The sequence below is a fragment of the Rana temporaria genome, chromosome 8 (genome assembly GCF_905171775.1).
Source record: "Rana temporaria chromosome 8, aRanTem1.1, whole genome shotgun sequence".
NCBI classification, from domain to species: domain Eukaryota; kingdom Metazoa; phylum Chordata; class Amphibia; order Anura; family Ranidae; genus Rana; species Rana temporaria.
In genome coordinates, this window is record NC_053496.1 from 1,662,881 (window position 1) to 1,680,288 (window position 17,408).

General features: G+C 49.2%; 1 protein-coding gene and 1 non-coding gene across 5 annotated transcripts in view; both read right to left on the minus strand.

Annotated features, from left to right (window-relative positions):
• CHD4 (chromodomain helicase DNA binding protein 4) overlaps positions 1–17,408 on the minus strand; it is a 62,651-nt gene that overhangs the window by 6,438 nt on the left and 38,805 nt on the right. Inside the window, exons 15-36 of one of the 4 annotated variants that reach the window (XM_040361195.1) lie at positions 17,159–17,350; positions 16,724–16,924; positions 14,994–15,131; positions 14,784–14,905; positions 13,276–13,449; positions 13,058–13,199; positions 12,843–12,974; positions 11,039–11,156; positions 10,727–10,851; positions 9,933–10,170; positions 9,664–9,845; positions 8,254–8,434; positions 8,019–8,105; positions 7,838–7,926; positions 7,610–7,743; positions 5,712–5,856; positions 5,048–5,213; positions 3,792–3,877; positions 2,526–2,700; positions 2,233–2,280; positions 2,021–2,146; positions 74–182 (exon numbers count right to left, since the gene is read on the minus strand). In XM_040361195.1, the coding sequence (XP_040217129.1) occupies positions 74–182; positions 2,021–2,146; positions 2,233–2,280; positions 2,526–2,700; positions 3,792–3,877; positions 5,048–5,213; positions 5,712–5,856; positions 7,610–7,743; positions 7,838–7,926; positions 8,019–8,105; positions 8,254–8,434; positions 9,664–9,845; positions 9,933–10,170; positions 10,727–10,851; positions 11,039–11,156; positions 12,843–12,974; positions 13,058–13,199; positions 13,276–13,449; positions 14,784–14,905; positions 14,994–15,131; positions 16,724–16,924; positions 17,159–17,350 (3,110 nt within the window). Of the gene's footprint in view, positions 1–73; positions 183–2,020; positions 2,147–2,232; positions 2,281–2,525; positions 2,701–3,791; positions 3,878–5,047; positions 5,214–5,711; positions 5,857–7,609; positions 7,744–7,837; positions 7,927–8,018; positions 8,106–8,232; positions 8,435–9,663; positions 9,846–9,932; positions 10,171–10,726; positions 10,852–11,038; positions 11,157–12,842; positions 12,975–13,057; positions 13,200–13,275; positions 13,450–14,783; positions 14,906–14,993; positions 15,132–16,723; positions 16,925–17,158; positions 17,351–17,408 lie in introns of all 4 variants that reach the window. The other 3 variants (XM_040361194.1, XM_040361193.1, XM_040361192.1) reach the window with 3 other exon arrangements.
• Positions 4,133–4,269, minus strand: LOC120912626. Its single transcript, XR_005743156.1, has one exon.

Sequence of the window (17,408 nt, forward strand, 5' to 3'; positions counted from 1 at the left end):
AGCATGATCTCGGGAGTAACACACACACACACACACATTCAATCATGTCTTCTCCAGTTTTGTAAAAAGATACGTTATAATGCCAGAAAGCAGCCAGTAGTCGTGTCGCCTGTGCCAGATCTCATTCGTCTTCTTGGTCACAGTTGCCGCTCGCTCTTCATTTTGCCATAACGAGTGCAGCTCTGCAGGGGAGAGAGAGAAAGCAGAGTCAGAATCATGGATTTTAAGTCTGGAAGGATCTCCAACCATTCAGATGTTAGAAAATTATCACTATAGTCATTGTGCGTTTAAACTAGAATTACCATAAAATTGCATTCTTCCCAAGAGAGAGAACACCCGGAAAATCAAACACTGAAGAAGCAGGTGACAAAAGCCCAACTACAGTCTGCAAGAACCAAAATATGCAACAGACCCAAAGCGGTGAACCACAGAAGGGGCCAACAGTTGTGTGTAGTAGTAGTAACACGCATCCTATGGACCCCATACTGCATGCAATCCACTGGAGGAATGGAGATCCAAAACAAGACTATATTCTGCACACTGGTAAAGTCAAAAGGTATCCATGAGAAACAAAGTTGGAGGCTAATGAATAAAACTTGCTTCCATATAAACCAAATTTTTATTCATCATCCACCAACTTTCTTATGGACAACTTGGACTTTACCAGTGCGCAGCATATAGTCTTTGCAGTCTGCAAGACCTGCCATTCCTCCAGCTCTGTGGGGGGGCCACTAACTCCCTTCTGGTTCAGGGTGTCCGTCCACCTCAGTTGGCCGGCCCGGGACAAAAACGCAATTCTCACACATGGGCAGGGCGGTCACCCCAGCACCAAGGAGGAAGAGTCTCTTCTGCAATGAAAGCCTTCCTGCCAGCAAAACTTGACATTTATACAAGTTCTGCTTTATTTACTAGCACTAGATCAGTGGTTCTCAACCTGGGGGTCGGGACCCCCTTGGGGGTCAAATGATGATTTGCCAGGGGTCCCCAAAACCTGGGCTGTTTCTGAAGCCTGCGGCTGCCCACTTAGCCTCTTCACAGCCGCCCATTCAGTTCACGGCATGGCTGGGAGGCAGAGATTGGAGGTCAGCTAACTGGTGAGGAATGTGAAGTGGGAGGGGCTGGATAGACCCTATCTGCTGATTTCAGCATAGGTGTCACTGCTACGAGAAACCACAAAGTCGGAGACACAGTGAGTAACACTACCTGTGATTATAGTTGCCTTTAAAGTCCTCACTACAGTTCTCAGATCAGCAGATGGCCGATCAGAACTCCCCCAGCATTGCCACTGATGCCAACTCCCCGCCAGGGAGTAAGAGAAGGAATAAAAATAGAGAATACATGGAAGGGAGAGGAAAAGAGGGGGAGGAACAAAGAAAAAATGGAGAGAAAGAAAAAGAACAAGAATGACGTCTAGAGAGGGATGGGGATAACAAACAAGAAATTAGGATAGAGAGATAAAAGTAAAAGAAAGGAGAAGAGAAAGAGTGGTACATCCTAAAATGTACCATAAGGGGTTTTAATACTGTACGAGTGTGGAAGGGACTCGGGGAGAGCCAAATGTCTGTGGGTTAGGGGCGCAAATTACTTGGTTTTGCCTTGGGTGCAAAAAACCCACCATAGGAAAATAATTTTACCGTTAGGGGGTCCCCACAACTTGGGAAATTTTATCAAAGGGGTCACAGCACTGGAAGGATTGAGAACCACTGCACTAGATGGAAAGCGATCAATATATTTAACCACTTCATGACATCCAGCAGTATAAACTGCAGGGGTGCTCAGCGATCTGTGATGTGGTGCGTCAGTCTGACAGACATGAGCATCTCCGATCTTGGTAAAGTGCCTCCAGCACAAGCCCTTTACCATGTGATCAGCTGTGTCCAATCTCAGCTCATCACATGGTAACCAGGAAGTGCCATTTAATCAGCTTTTCCTCTATTCACGCTGACAGGCGCAAGTGAGGAGACAGGAGTTGATGACACTGCCCCCCCCTGTAAACTTCTGAACATTGCAGAATTCTCACCTGTGAACCCGCCATCCGCAATGTTGAACATGAATCTTTGTTTCGTGGCAACGACTTTCTTCTTCTCCTCTGCAGCTTCTTTGGGGGTCTCTCCATTTTGCAATGGGACTGATGGTGGGACATCATCTGGAGAAGGAAGCAGACGGTGATCAGTGATTTGTCCTGAGGAGGAGTCACAAGGCAGAACAGCGGCCGGTGTAGAGGAGACTCACCTTTCTTGTCGTCTATAGTGATGACGTCGTCTGATTTATCTACCTCTACTGGAAGACAAAAAAAAAAAAAAAGGAAAAGTTTAGACCAGAAACACGAGGACATTCACAGCCTAAAGCCAGGGTGTGAAACGTCGCTGAAGTCGAGAATGCTTTAAGGCCTTTTAAAATAAAATACACAAGGGGGCGCCAAGTGCGGAATCAATGGGTTTTGATTGGGACCACACAGATATCAGATTTACTGCTCTGGAATCTGCAAATTTCATATCCCAAATCAATCTCACGAATTTCCTCACCCTTTGGAGTCGGGGTCTCCGTTTCCATTGGCTCTGCTGCAGGCGGCTTCTCCTCTTTCTCCGCCTCCTCTGGTTTTACCTCCGCCGGGGCAGCGGGAGATTGGTTCTCTGTGGAGGTTGCTGTGGATGTTGGTGGTGCTGGTGTAGGTGTAGCAGCAGCAGGCTGGGTGGTCTGCTAAAAATTAAGAAGCGACAAAGTCATGAAAGTCCATCAATGATAATTAATAATTCAACTAAAAAAGTCAACAGCCATAGTATTTGAAACCACAGACTTCCAATTTTCTTCCTACTAACTGAAAAACCTCCAAGTGTGCAAATGCCAGGCTGTAAGTGGGCAGCCGGGAAGTCTCAATGAATGCCAGGCTGCAAGTGGGCGGGAAGTCTCATAATGAATGCCAGGCTGCAAGCGGGCGGGAAGTCTCAATGAATGCCAGGCTGCAAGCGGGCGGGAAGTCTCATAATGAATGCCAGGCTGCAAGCGGGCGGGAAGTCTCATAATGAATGCCAGGCTGCAAGCGGGCGGGAAGTCTCATAATGAATGCCAGGCTGCAAGCGGGCGGGAAGTCTAATAATGAATGCCAGGCTGCAAGTGGGCAGGAAGTCTCATAATGAATGCCAAGCTGAGTGGGCAGCCAAGTCTCATAGTGAATGCCAGGCTGCAAGCGGGCGGGAAGTCTCATAATGAATGCCAGGCTGCAAGCGGGCGGGAAGTCTCATAGTGAATGCCAGGCTGCAAGCGGGCGGGAAGTCTCATAGTGAATGCCAGGCTGAGTGGGCAGCCAAGTCTCATAATGAATGCCAGGCAGCCTGGAAGTCACACAATGAAGACACAGCAAGAAGTGCTGATTTTCTGGCCGATGCCAACGTTCACAGTGTACAAGCGGGTGCTGAAGTGACCACCAGCTGGAACGGGACAGTCAGTGCGAGAAATGTCACCAGCACCCCATGGATCTCCAGAACGGGTCCAAAGCCTTATTCAGCAATCAAATCATTACAGCAACATTTCCTTCATCAGGCATGCGACGATGAAAGGGTCCTGAAACTTTGCCATTTGCTGCAACGATGTGATCGCTGAATAAAGCTTTGGACCCGTTCTGGAGATCCATGGAGTGCCGGGGACATTTCTCGCTGAATCTCTCCTGCCGAGTGATATTACATTGCAGCATCAAGTGGGGCTTTATTAAAATGCATCCAATACAGATTTGTATCTAGGGCTGGATGTGGTGACAGGTTCTCTTTAAGAGGCAGCACCAATGATTGGCTCACCTCTGTAATCTCCTCCGGGGGTTTTGTTTCGGTTTCTGGTGGTGTCTCTTCCTTCACAGCACTCTCTTCAGACTTTGCAGGCTCATCTACAGAGATGACAGAATAGACACTTAAAATACAAAAAAATAAAAATAAATTGCTTTCACCCCCCAAACATTTATTACAAGCAATTATAGGGCTGTCAATGTACACACGCTTTACATAGAATACATTCACATCAGTCCCCGCCCTCAAGGAGCTTACCATCGAAAAAGGTAGACTTCTCATTTCAAAGCAAAGCCAGCTGAATCCTGAGTGGTTCTCTATGGGTTCCTGCACTTTGCCTTCCTAAATGAAGTCGCCTTGTCCCGTCAAGCCTTTAAGGGAGAGCACTTTGCTGTGTGCGGCCCTCCTAAACAGACAGGTTTACTCTACGTCCAGCCATTGCTTCCCACAAATCATGACTTGAAGAGGGGCGTCAGTGATGAAGACTGGACGGGGGGAGCCACGGGGGCGAAGAAGACTACAGTATTAAGACCCGGCAAGGCTGTAATCCTTGAAGTGTCTAATTTTCTATTTTTTCTTTATATGACCTTCCTTTCCTCTCCCTTCTCTTGCTGGCAACAGGCGGCCGTAACCAACCTGAATGATTGGTGGCATCAAATATGTTAATTTTCTGTGACACTAACCTGATAGGCCAATTATGTAGAGGTGGAGCTTGTATGCAAGAGTATATATAGCTTGCCATATCCGTTTCAAACTAGCTACAAACTAAGGCTATTGCCCAGTTTTATTGTCGATTTGATGTACCAATAAACGACCAATAAAAGGATTACAGTCTTGCCGGCTCTGTGGCATGCGAGTGTGTTGGGACACATCGAGCTTCGACACCTGTGAGTGGACCTGGTGTATGGATTGGGTTGTCCCTGCAGAGTGCGGTTGCCTTTTTTGGAAAAAGGGGGGGGGGGCAGGGGGGAGCCCCGTTGGCAATGACTAGAAGGTGGGGCAGGGACACCGTTGGCAATGACTAGAAGGTGGGGCAGGGACACCATTGGCAATGCAGCCTAGAAGGGGCAGGGACACCGTTGGCAATGACTAGAAGGGGCAGGGACACCGTTGGCAATGCAGACTAGAAGGGGCAGGGACACCGTTGGCAATGCAGACTAGACATCAGCTTCTAACCTCAGCTTGTTTGGTTTCTATGCACAGCTGCACCAGATTTTGCACTCTCCAGCAAATATATATCACACACACACACACACACAGATCTAGCTCACCAGTTGAAGGGGTAGGAGCGGGTGTATTGGGCTGTGTATCCCCCGGTGTAGATGGGGTGGGAGTTTTGGGTGATGGAGAATCGGCAGGTGAATTCTTCTTGTTCTCCTCCGCTTCAGCCAGCTCTGGCATACTCCAGCGCCCGTTTACGTGCTCAAACTCCTGAACCTGGAAGAAAAAAAAAATGACAAGTATATCATGTAAGAGAATTTTCATTCTGCATTAAAAAAGGTAAAAAACGGTGATAAAATAAATGCATGGATTCAAATATTTGCAGATGAGATTCAAAACTACTTAAAAAGCTGAACTAACCCAACCCAATTATTGGTTTCCCAGGAATGCAGTCACATTGGCTTGTGCGCTCATCCAAAAACGGTTGAACAAATGGCCGGTGTCACAACGGATCACATGTGCAGCATCATGGCAGTTGCAGCTCAGAGGCCAAGATGGCAGCTTCCTTGGCGGAAAAGGCTAGGAGGGTTCAGTTCCGCTTTAATCAAGCCATGACAGGTATCATAACTGATCCAGTTACCATGGTGCTGCACATGTGATCAGAGGCCAAGATGGCAGCTTCCTTGGCTGAAAAGGATAGGAGGGTTCAGTTCCGCTCCACAGAGGCAATTAGGATTTTGTCCAAAGCATAAAAAGCACACAGGAGACACTGACCTTCTTCCGAATAAGAGACATAACGCCGATCCTGGTCAGCACATGTTGTCGGGATAGACCTTCTCTTGGGACTCCGTCTGCAAATGTCTCCGCCCCGTCTGCTCCGGGTTCACAGAGATGACGCATGAATAACGACACATATGCCCTGAGGAAAGGAGAATGATTGGAGGACTTAGAATATAGATCCTATTATCAAGACAGATAAGAACAGTCACCAAGATTGATCTCTATTTACATAATGCTATGCATAGATTGCATAACAGGGATAGAGGACTAAAGGCATCACAGCCAGCTTCCCAGTCAATATGCCGGCACAAGGGACCGGAAGACTGGCCCGGCTGAAGATCGTGGAAGTGCTTGGTGTTGGATCCCTTAGACAGGCGAGTATTTATGCAGAACTTCAATCCCAGCATAGATCAGACCTCTGTACCATGTTCTGTTATCTACAGATCCCCCTGAAAATCTGGGTTTAGTTGTGGCTTGGTGTCATGTGACACTCTGTATATCCTGCTGATAAACTCGGACCCTTCCACAGCCAATTTCTGCAGAATCTAGCATCTAATGCTCCTCTGTAGTCTTTCAAACTCTGCAAATGATGCAACTTCCTTCACAGCTCTGAAGGTGGGTGGAATTACATCCCAATTAGCATTCAATGCTGCCCAGTCACACCTACACCTCCCAAGTCCCAACACGCAGATCACAGCATTATTCAAAGGAGGAAACCTTCGTCATACATGGCCTGTTCTGAAAACTGTGCTGCTGCTGGGCAGGATGGTATAGATCAGGGATATGCAATTAGCGGACCTCCAGCTGTTGCAAAACTACAAGTCCCATAATGCCTCTGACTCTAGGTGTCATGCTTGTGGCTGTCAGTCTTGCTATGCCTCATGGGAATCGTAGTTCTGCAACAGCTGGAGGTCGGCTAATTGCATATCCCCGGGATAGATCAATTAGAATTCAATCCTGCCGAGATAAATATGCACCACCCTATATGAGTCCCACCCCTCAGATCCCTGCCCACTGCGAACTGATTTACATATGAAGGAAGCACCTACCCAATACCCTCCCCTCTGCAGTCTTGCATGCTGCACCAGAGGAGGGCGGGGGCGGAATGGCATGGCATTAGAGGGGGGCTGGGGCGGAATGGCATTAGAGGAGGGCTGGGGCGGAATGGCATTAGAGGAGGGCTGGGGCGGAATGGCATTAGAGGAGGGCTGGGGCGGAATGGCATTAGAGGAGGGCTGGGGCGGAATGGCATTAGAGGAGGGCTGGGGCGGAATGGCATTAGAGGAGGGCTGGGGCGGAATGGCATTAGAGGAGGGCTGGGGCGGAATGGCACCAGAGGAGGGCGGGGGCGGAATGGCACCAGAGGAGGGCGGGGGCGGAATGGCATGGCATTAGAGGGGGGCGGAATGGCATTAGAGGAGGGCGGGGGCGGAATGGCATTAGAGGAGGGCGGAATGGCATGGCATTAGAGGAGGGCGGAATGGCACATTTACAGCTTTCCCCAACCACATGAAGGACCAGAAATGCCCACAGTAACCCTAGGACCACATCAGCTCCCAGAAATGCTACAAGTCACTCCCATTGCCTGACCTGAATCTAGAGGCTCAAAGGATCGTGGGACATGTAGTATCAGGACTGGCAAGGGAAGTAAACAGGAAGTCATGGAAGTTGGGGGGGGGGGGGGGGGGGGGGTGAGGAGTGACATCGCAGACACAGAAAGCTGCTATACACAGCTAAAGGAGGGAAGTTGCACACAAACGGACTCTGGGGCTGCGATTCATTTACATACACAATGCATATGTCTTGGGGAGGAAAAGCCGGAGTGCTTTAAAATAAACATACTAATTTGCTAAAAAAAATAAATAAAAAAAAAATAAAAAGGTGATCCTTACTTAAACTCCTTCTCTGATTTGCCACGCAGATCTCTTACAAGCCACTGGGTGGTAAAGGCATCCTGAGGGGGCATTCCATAGCGCATAATGGCATTCAAGAAAGCCTTTCTTTGTCTGGCATTGAATCCCAAAACCTGAAGAGACAGAAATATTGCGGCGTTAGTTCATGGCTCCCATGGAGCTTATTTACAGAGAGTCCGGGGGGTGTCCCAGGTACCCGCCTCGTACCTCGATATTGCCTCCCACACGGGCCAGTAGTGGAGGGAGTGGTTTGTCCTTGTCGTTTCTCAAGCCTTTCCTGTTGGGCCGGCGAGCAGCTGTGAGCGAAAGAAACGTGTCAGCGAAACATTGGATAGGATGGATACGCGGCAAGAAGAGCGCCAGCGCAAAATGTGTAAAAAACGCTCACCTTCTGATCGTTCATCAAAGTCTTCATCGCCTTCTTCTGAGGCCACAGAATAATCAGACTGGTTATCAGACTGATCATCCTGCCAATCTAAAAAACACATAAAATATAAAACATCACTAAAAATTGAAACATTTAAAAAAATTAAAAAGACAAAAAACATTTAACACCCGAGGACCAAACCGATCTCCGTGGGATGGGTGGGCCTGCTTCTCACCTCTGTGGGCCCGCTTCTCACCTCTGTCCTCCTGGCTGCCATCATTATAATTGACTTGTTTTCGAATTCGCTTTCCTTTGCCCAGGTTTCGTGCCAGGTCCTCTTGCTGCTGTTCATAATGATGCCGGAGAAGTTTCTCCCAATAGTCGGGATCAACGCTCTCTTCCTGCTTGATGATCTCACGGACCACCTCCTCTTCATCCTGAGCAAGAGACCAGAAAAGTTGTAAATAAGCTATCCCGAGACTTCTGCCTCGCTGGTATATGGCCCAGACATCAGGTAGGAATGCTCTACAGATGCCCAGGGAAGGCAACAGGAAACCACCTCCAAGCTTTTTAATCAAATCTTTAAGGGCTCATTTATACTTGCTTTAGAATGTGGCATTGGATGCTTTTTTAAAGCACTATGAATGCCGAGCGGCAGCACCGCCACCACCGAGCTGGGGGAGGGATCGGCCGAGCGGGAGCACCGCCACCGAGCTGGGGGAGGAGGGATCGGCCGAGCGGGAGCACCGCCACCGAGCTGGGGGGGGGGGGAGGAGGGAATCAGCAGAGCGGGAGTGCCGCCACCACCGAGCTGAGGAGGGAATCAGCAGAGCGGGAGCACCGCCACCACCGAGCTGGGGGGGAGGAGGGAATCAGCAGAGGGGGAGCACCGCCACCACCGAGCTGAGGAGGGAATGAGCAGAGCGGGAGCACCGCCACCCCCGAGCTGGGGGGAGGAGGGAATCAGCAGAGGGGGAGCACCGCCACCACCGAGCTGTGGGGGGGGGGGGGGGGAATCAGCAGAGCAGGAGCACCGCCACCACGAGCTGGGGGGGGAGGGAATCAGCAGTGCGGGAGCACCGCCACCACCGAGCTGGGGGGGAGGAGGGAATCAGCAGAGGGGGAGCACCGCCACCACCGAGCTGGGGGGGGGGAATCAGCAGAGCAGGAGCACCGCCACCACCGAGCTGGGGGGGGGAGGGAGGAGGTAATCAGCAGAGCAGGAGTAACGCCACCACTGAGCTGGGGGGGGAGGCAGAGGGAATCAGCAGAGCGGGAGCACCACCGAGCTGGGGGGGGGGAAGAGGGAATCAGCAGAGCGGGAGCACCACCGAGCTGGGGGGAAGAGGGAATCAGCAGAGCGGGAGCGCCGTCACCACCGAGCTGGGGGATGGGGCACATTAATGTGTGTCAAAGTGTAAATGGGCCCTTAGGGTACTCATCTTGTGTGGGACCCCCTTAGATTACCATGTTTGACACAAAATCTCTCAACAAAGATACAATGTATGCTCTTTAAGGATTTATGCCAAAATTGAAGGATAATATTCCCTGCAAAAAAAACTAAATCAGGGGTGAAAAACTTCTGTAGAAATCTGAAGATAGTGGATGCAAATACACCGAACAAATTTGCATTGAGGCCCCCCCATGAAAACCCATGGTTACTCACGGCCAGCTCTTCGTCTCGGACGACATACTGCGCCACCTTAAAGGAGCTCAGATATTCGTTCATTCCTTGGATCTCAGTGTCCTCTATCTGATGATCTTGGTTCCTGTCCAGTAGTTGATCAATGGCTCTGTCATCATAGTGGATAACACTGAGGTCTTCTCCCTCCTTGTTCTCACTTAGACCTAAAACGACACAAAAGGCGTTATGGCCCTGCATGGTACAAGTTGCCCTTTATCAGCTCCTTCTATGGATCTTCTAACATGACTTACCAGCTTCTGTTAGCTCATCTTTAAAGAGCTCTTCTGTACCAAACTTCAAGATATCGTCCAGCTCCTGCTTGGACATTGACCCAGTTTTGGAGCCGAGACCCGGCCTTACGACCAAGTGGGTCAGCATCATCTTTTTCTTCGCTACCTGAGTAATCCTCTCTTCTACGGAGGCACGAGTGACGAACCGATAGATCATAACCTTCCTGTTCTGTCCAATACGATGAGCTCTGCTGAAAGCCTGGAGAAAAAAAGATCAGTGTAAGCGAGATGTGGGAGAGCAAGAACGGATCTTCAACCTCATGGGAATGGCGACAGGGTCCCTTTACACATTACATTTAAAACCATACAAACACAGACCAGGGTTGTCCAAGTGGGGAGGCCTATAGTGCCCCCGCCACTGGGAGGCCTATAGTGCCCCCGCCACTGGGAGGCCTATAGTGCCCCCGCCACTGGGAGGCCTATAGTGCCCCCGCCACTGGGAGGCCTATAGTGCCCCCGCCACTGGGAGGCCTATAGTGCCCCCGCCACTGGGAGGCCTATAGTGCCCCCGCCACTGGGAGGCCTATAGTGCCCCCGCCACTGGGAGGCCTATAGTGCCCCCGCCACTGGGAGGCCTATAGTGCCCCCGCCACTGGGAGGCCTATAGTGCCCCCGCCACTGGGAGGCCTATAGTGCCCCCGCCACTGGGAGGCCTATAGTGCCCCCGCCACTGGGAGGCCTATAGTGCCCCCGCCACTGGGAGGCCTATAGTGCCCCCGCCACTGGGAGGCCTATAGACGAGGAATATTTCTTACCTGAATATCATTGTGAGGGTTCCAATCGGAGTCATAGATGACGACAGTATCGGCTGTGGCGAGATTAATACCCAAACCTCCAGCACGAGTGGACAGAAGGAAACAAAACTGCTGAGCACCGGGAGCTACAAGACATGAAAATACAAAGGATTGTATCAGAGAGAGTGACAACACGAGCTGTAAGCAGCATTGCAATTTTAGAGGATCTCCATGTATAAATACATAAGGGGGATATGATCTCCATATGCAACTGCCACCTTCCGATAAGATCAAGATAATCATGAAGTCAAGTCACTTAGCCCGAATACTAACCATTAAAGCGATCGATGGCCTCCTGACGCATGTTTCCAGTAATTCCACCATCTATTCTCTCATATTTATACCCCTCGTGCTCCATGAAGTCTTCCAGCAAGTCCAACATCTTGGTCATCTGAAGAGAGACATAAAGGGTCACACACACATTGCAATAACTCTGAATACTAAAAATCATTATTTCCTCCACAAAATTACAGAGTAAATGAACTGAAGACAATTCATATTTGGAATGCCGGCATTTGTGATACAATGTTTTTTTTTACCAATTACAAAAATCATTGAGCAGATAAATGTCAGTTCACTCATCTTAGCCCAATGTTACTCAAAGTTTATTCAATCAAGGCTCCCTTTAAAAATGGAGCAGTGTTGAGGCGCCCCATTCTAAAATGTAAAAGTTTTCTAGTTCTACATAATACAGCAACATCCACAAGTCCATGAAGGACACCGAACGTTCGAGTGAATTTATTCTTCCAAAGCAAATACAAAGAAACCTTGGTTTGAAAGCATTTTGCAAGACAAGCGAAATGTAATAAATTTTGACTTGACATACAAGCGACGTCTTGATACAAGAGTAGCGTCTCACAACCGAGTATTTAAAAAAAAAAAAAAAAGTGCTTTTAAGTAGCAATATGGTTACATTTAATGAAGGTACAACATTGTACACTTTTGAAAACTGGAAGCGACTAGAATATCATGGGTGCTCAACCTGTGGCTCTCCAGCGGTTTCAGAACTACAATTCCCATGAGGCATTGCAAGCTACTGACTGTTACAAGCATGACTCCCAAAGGCAGAGGCATGATGGGACTTGAAGTTCTGCAACAGCTGGAGAGCCACAGGTTGAGCACCCATGGACTAGATGCTTTTCCCTCCATCACTCAGCTAATGTGACCCAACGCTGATGCAGAGGGGCAGAGCTCCCACTTCCTCCCCTGGGGCGCCGCCAGAAGGAAGTTCACCTCTCTCCCCTCCCTGCAATCTTCTGGGACATGTCACAGGTCCCAGAAGATTGCCTGGCCATTCATAGCGTGCAGCCACAGCAATAATGCGGTGGTGGAGAGGAGCGAGGCCGCATCGCTGGACAGGCGAGTGTCTGATAAAAAAAAAAAAAAGTCAGCAGCTCCACCCCTGGAGCAACGGGGCATGTCGTGGACGGCCCAGCACGTAGCTAAAGAGGCCTGCACACGCTCAATGGCCAAACTGGGGGGACTACAAGGATCGAGGATCCAGCCTGTAACCCAGTCAGCAATTGATCCAAAGTCCAAAAAAAATAAAAATCTTTAAAAATCCCCGGCCACATGGGCCCAAAAGGGTGCCATGTCATTCTCCTGTGCTAGGCAAAAAAAAAAAAAAAAAAAAAAAAAACACAGGCTGCATGATGCAGGGAGAGGGGTTGTACCCAGTGGGACCGTCCCCAGGGGAGTACTGTACAGTTTTTGATGCATGTTTAACTCTTAACATGCTTCTCTGCCTAGTCCTCTCCTGATAGAAGGCCAATACCCTAATGACAAGAATAAGATGCTTCCGTCCATGAACGAAATAAAAGTCAGCAGCTACACAATTTTTAGCTGCCGACGTCAAGTGGACTTCCAGCCATTTAAGTTCCTCTTCTGAAACCAACACAACCACCACCACCCACAATCACCAAGGCAAAAAAAGGGGGCATCTTAACCACTCGAGCTCTGGGAGATTTTCCCTTTGACCACCCTATAGAGGAGAGCGGGTTGTGTCCGTTCATCAGCGGAAGCAGACACGGACCGAGAGATTACCCGCTGATCAGGCAGTGCAGCAAGGAACATCTACCTGAGAGAAGATCAGCACTCTGTGTCCGTTATCCTTCAGATTTCTCAGCATCTTTTGGAGCAGCAGCAGCTTTCCAGCCCCTTTGATGAGAGCGCCACCATCATACATTCCATTCGGCATCTTTGGAGCTTCCTGTAAAATACAGCATTGAATCAGTAAATTGTCACAACGAAAGCCTTTTACCCCCAAGACCTCTGTATATAAACCAGACTCACCATGGCAGCCACAGGGAAGAGGTATGGATGGTTGCAGCATTTCTTCAGATCCATCACCACGTTGAGCAGAGACACTTGGTTGCCTCCTCCTCGAGTATTCAGAGCCTCAAAATTTCTAGTGAGGATGAACTTGTAGTATTTCCTGTAATTGTAGAGAGAGTTAGCGGCTGAACCGGCTCAGAGACAACCAACTACCAAGGTATTGTATGGCTACTTACTTCTGCATGGGGCTCAGCTCCACACGCACAATCAGCTCCGTCTTAGAGGGCATATTCTTGAACACGTCGGCCTTCAATCTTCTCAACATGTGAGGACCCAGCATGTCGTGAAGTTTCTTAATTTGATCTTCCTTGGCAATGTCGGCAAATTCCTCCAAGAAGCCCTCCAAGTTGCTATAGAAGGAGAGAACAAATGTTAAACACATCCTAAGGAATACACGCTGTTAAAAGCAAAATCAAGGCAAATTACTTGTTCCCCCCCCCCCCCCCCAAATAAAAATCTCCCCACATCAGCTTCTGGTTTTCATAAGCTGACACAATGGGCAAACTTGTAAAGATCTCGTTAGACCCGGTTCACACTGGGGCGGCACGACTTTGAGGGCGACTCGGCAAGGCGTCCTGAAAACAACTTCAGAGGCGACTTGCAAATTGACTTCTTTATAGAAGTCAATGCAAGTCGCCCCGAGTCACCCCCAAAGTCGTACAAGAGCCTTTTTCTAAGTCGGAGCAACTTGCGTCGCTCCCATTAGAACGGTTCTATTGAAAAAAACGGGACGCGACTTGTCAGGCGGCTGAGTCGCCCCAGTGTGAACCGGCTCTAATTGTTCAATGCTGCCCCCCTAGGGCTTAGAACTGGAGTCTGCTGCGGTCCAGGTCAGCTGGGGCGGGGCCTGTGCAAGTTCACCTTACAGATTTTTCTTCACCTTTTAACCACTTAAGAACCGCCCACTTACATTTACTGCAGCAGGGCAGCCCTTAAGCGCAAAAATCATGTACCTGTACGCAGCTCCCGTTGTCGGCTCTGGGGGGCGAATGCTGCCGGAGCCAGGATCCTGTTGCGATTGGACACAGCAGGAGTCAATCAGCGGATCCAGCAGCCACCACCGCCCTTTCATAGGAGGGGCAAAACGGTGGTCTGGCTATGTAAACAAGGCAGACCGTCGTTCTGTCAGACAGAGATCTTGTGTTCCTGCTAATCAGGAACACAGATGTCTCTTCCTCCAGTCTGTCCACCCCTCACAGTTAGAAAGCATTTCCTAGGCCTTAGCCTAGTACACTTAACTCTTTGATCACCAATGTTAACCCCTTCCTGTCAGTGTCATTTATAGTGAGTGCATTTTGTTTCTAGCACCGATCACTGTATTGGTTGGTGTCACTGGTCCCCAAAAAGTGTCACTTGGACCCCTTTCACACTGGAGCGTATTGCAGGCGCCTGCAATCCGCCCTCAAACAGCAGACCATCGTCTCCAGTGTGAAAGCCCGAGCACTTTCACACTGGCGCTGTGCGCTAGCAGGACGGTGTAAACAAAAAAAAAAAAAAAGTCATCCGATAGGGAATGCTTGTCAGGCGACACTTTTTACCAGTCTCAGTAAATGCCGAGGTCGGGAACCGGAGACATTTTTCTTTACATGTCCCTCATTTAACATTGGAGTAAGGGATAGGGAGAGATCGTATACACATTCACAATAGACCGATATAGCAGTGTCATCGCTACTTGTATACATACTTGAAACGCTCCGGAGTCAAGAAATTGAGCAAATGGAACAATTCCTCCAGGTTGTTCTGTAGGGGGGTTCCTGTGAGAAGCAGTTTATGCTGAAGACTGTAGTTGTTCAGAACTCTGAAAAACTGGGAGATGAGGCACACACATTAGTGACAACGACATCAAAATACACAAAATATTCCTTCATGCAGACAAGCTGTAAAGTCTTCTTACCTTGGACTGGTTATTTTTCAGACGGTGAGCTTCATCCACCACAAGACAAGCCCAATCTATGGACCCCAAGACAGCCATGTCTATGGTAATCAGCTCATAGGATGTCAACAGTACATGGAATTTTACTGCGGAATCTTTCTGTAAAGCAGACAAAAAGAAAACATGACGACAGGCTATCCTGGCTAAACAAAATCCACAGATATGGCGCAACCCAAGATATACAAAAGTAAATAATTCCCCAAAAATAGATCTTTTTTTGCTTCATAAGAAGTCCATAATACTACCAATAAAAATAGTCAAAAAAATAAAACACATGGGGGTTGGTGCCGGTCAGTGGTCAGAGGTGCAGCGGCAGGTGAGCAGAGAGATGATCTCACTGCCCGCCAAACATCACAGATGTTCCGACAGTGTAGCGGCCCGGCTATAAATGAATGAGTTGTATAGCGCTACACATGAGAACTGAATCGCCTCTAGGCGCTTTTTGCAGCCAGTGTCTTCCTGGGCGGTGTGGTCATTTACCCTGTAGGATCTCGACACGCTTGGGACACACAGTTATAGATACACACACGGAGGAAACCCACACAGGCACAACTCCAGGCAGATGGTGTCGTGGTCGGGATTTGAACCAGCGACCCTTTTGCTGCTAGGTGAAAGTGACAACCACTACACCACTGTGTTGCTATGAGGGTGTGGAACAGCACTGATGTGGGACATGCCGTCAGATGTCATCTCTGCTCGCCCACCGCACCAGTGTAGTAGCCGGTCTGCTACACTGTTGGAGGTGCGGTGGGCGAGCAGAGATGACATCTCACAGCTCGTCCCACATCGCCGCAGTTCTACCCCAAGAGCCGGTTCACACTGGGGCGACTCAGCCGCCTGACAAGTCGCGTCCCATTCTAGTCAATAGAACCGTTCTAATAGGAGCGACGCAAGTCGCTCAGACTTAGAAAAAGGTTCTTGTACGACTTCGGGGGCGACTTGCATTGACTTCTATACAGAAGTCATTTTGCAAGTCGCCTCTGAAGTAGTCTTCAGGACGCCTTGCCGAGTTGCCCCCGAAGTAATGCCGCCCCAGTGTGAACCAGCTTTTACTCGGAACCCACCACTGCACCGATGCCTGTCTCTGTGCTCAATGGACCAATGTGCATGTCTGTGCCACAACCAATGCAGTGAAAACCCACGTCTGGTGGCAAGCGAGAATCTGCATCTGGTGGTAGGCGACGTGGCAAGAGACACCGCTCGGGGCTCCCACCGATTCTGCAGTATGGCGAGTTGAGCCCATTTAATTTTATACTACAATGCAATAGAAATAATGCGCATCCTGATCTCACAAAACAAGGATTTAAGCCACAGCGGTGTGCAGTACCGCATTTGGCCTGCGGTGGGGGAGCGCCGGAGCCTAGCAGAGTTTCCGAGGCTCTCCGGTGCCCCCCCCCCACCTCTGGCCACAAGCACTATTGCATGCCATAGAAGTCAATGCAGAACAAATTTGTTTCCATTGACTTCAATGTGGAAACTCACCGATATGCGAGTGCTTTGGATTACGAGAATTCTCCTGGAACGGATTATCCTCGTAATCCGAGGTTCCAACTGTATTAAAAATTCCACGTCAACATTGTTCCAAATAGAGCGTGCATGTGGTTACAATAAAGGATCCTTTCTAAGCCACAGAGGACAGAATGAGGGGGGAAAAAAAGGGGGGGGGGGGGGGGGGAGAATTCGTTACACACCTTCATTCTCGATGCTTTCTTGCCTCCTCGGATTGCGTTGTCTTCAAAGGAAAACTCGTTCTCACGAATGACGGCTCGGCTGTCCTTGTCCCCAACGTAAGTGACAACGTAGATGTCGGGAGCCCACATCTCAAATTCACGCTCCCAGTTGATGATGGTGGACAGGGGTGCACTGACCAGGAAAGGACCTTTAGAGTGACCCTAGAAATAGACAGAAGAGTTGGACCACATTCAATTAGGAAAGAAAGAAAGTCTTCATAAAACTTGGGCAAATATGTATTTTGCTACATATTTTTGGCAGGGAGGGGGGCCAAAGGGTATAACCCCATTTTATTTATTTTTTAAATAAAGGAACAGCATAACACTGTAATATTTGGAGAACACAGGCATACTGACCCCCCCACGTTGTTATGGGTTAAGGAGGATCCAACTCACCTCTTTATAAAGAGAATACAAGAAGACTGCAGTTTGCACCGTCTTGCCCAAACCCATTTCATCGGCAAGAATGGTATCGGTGCCCTGCGCCCATGAGAAACGCAGCCAGTTCAATCCCTCCAGCTGGTAGGGGTGAAGGGTTCCTCCGGTACATTCCAAGTAATCTGGCTGGCGGTCGTATTTCACTGTGGGCTGAGAGAGAACACAGGCTTATGAGAACCGACACACAGAACAATGTGGGTTTCCAGAG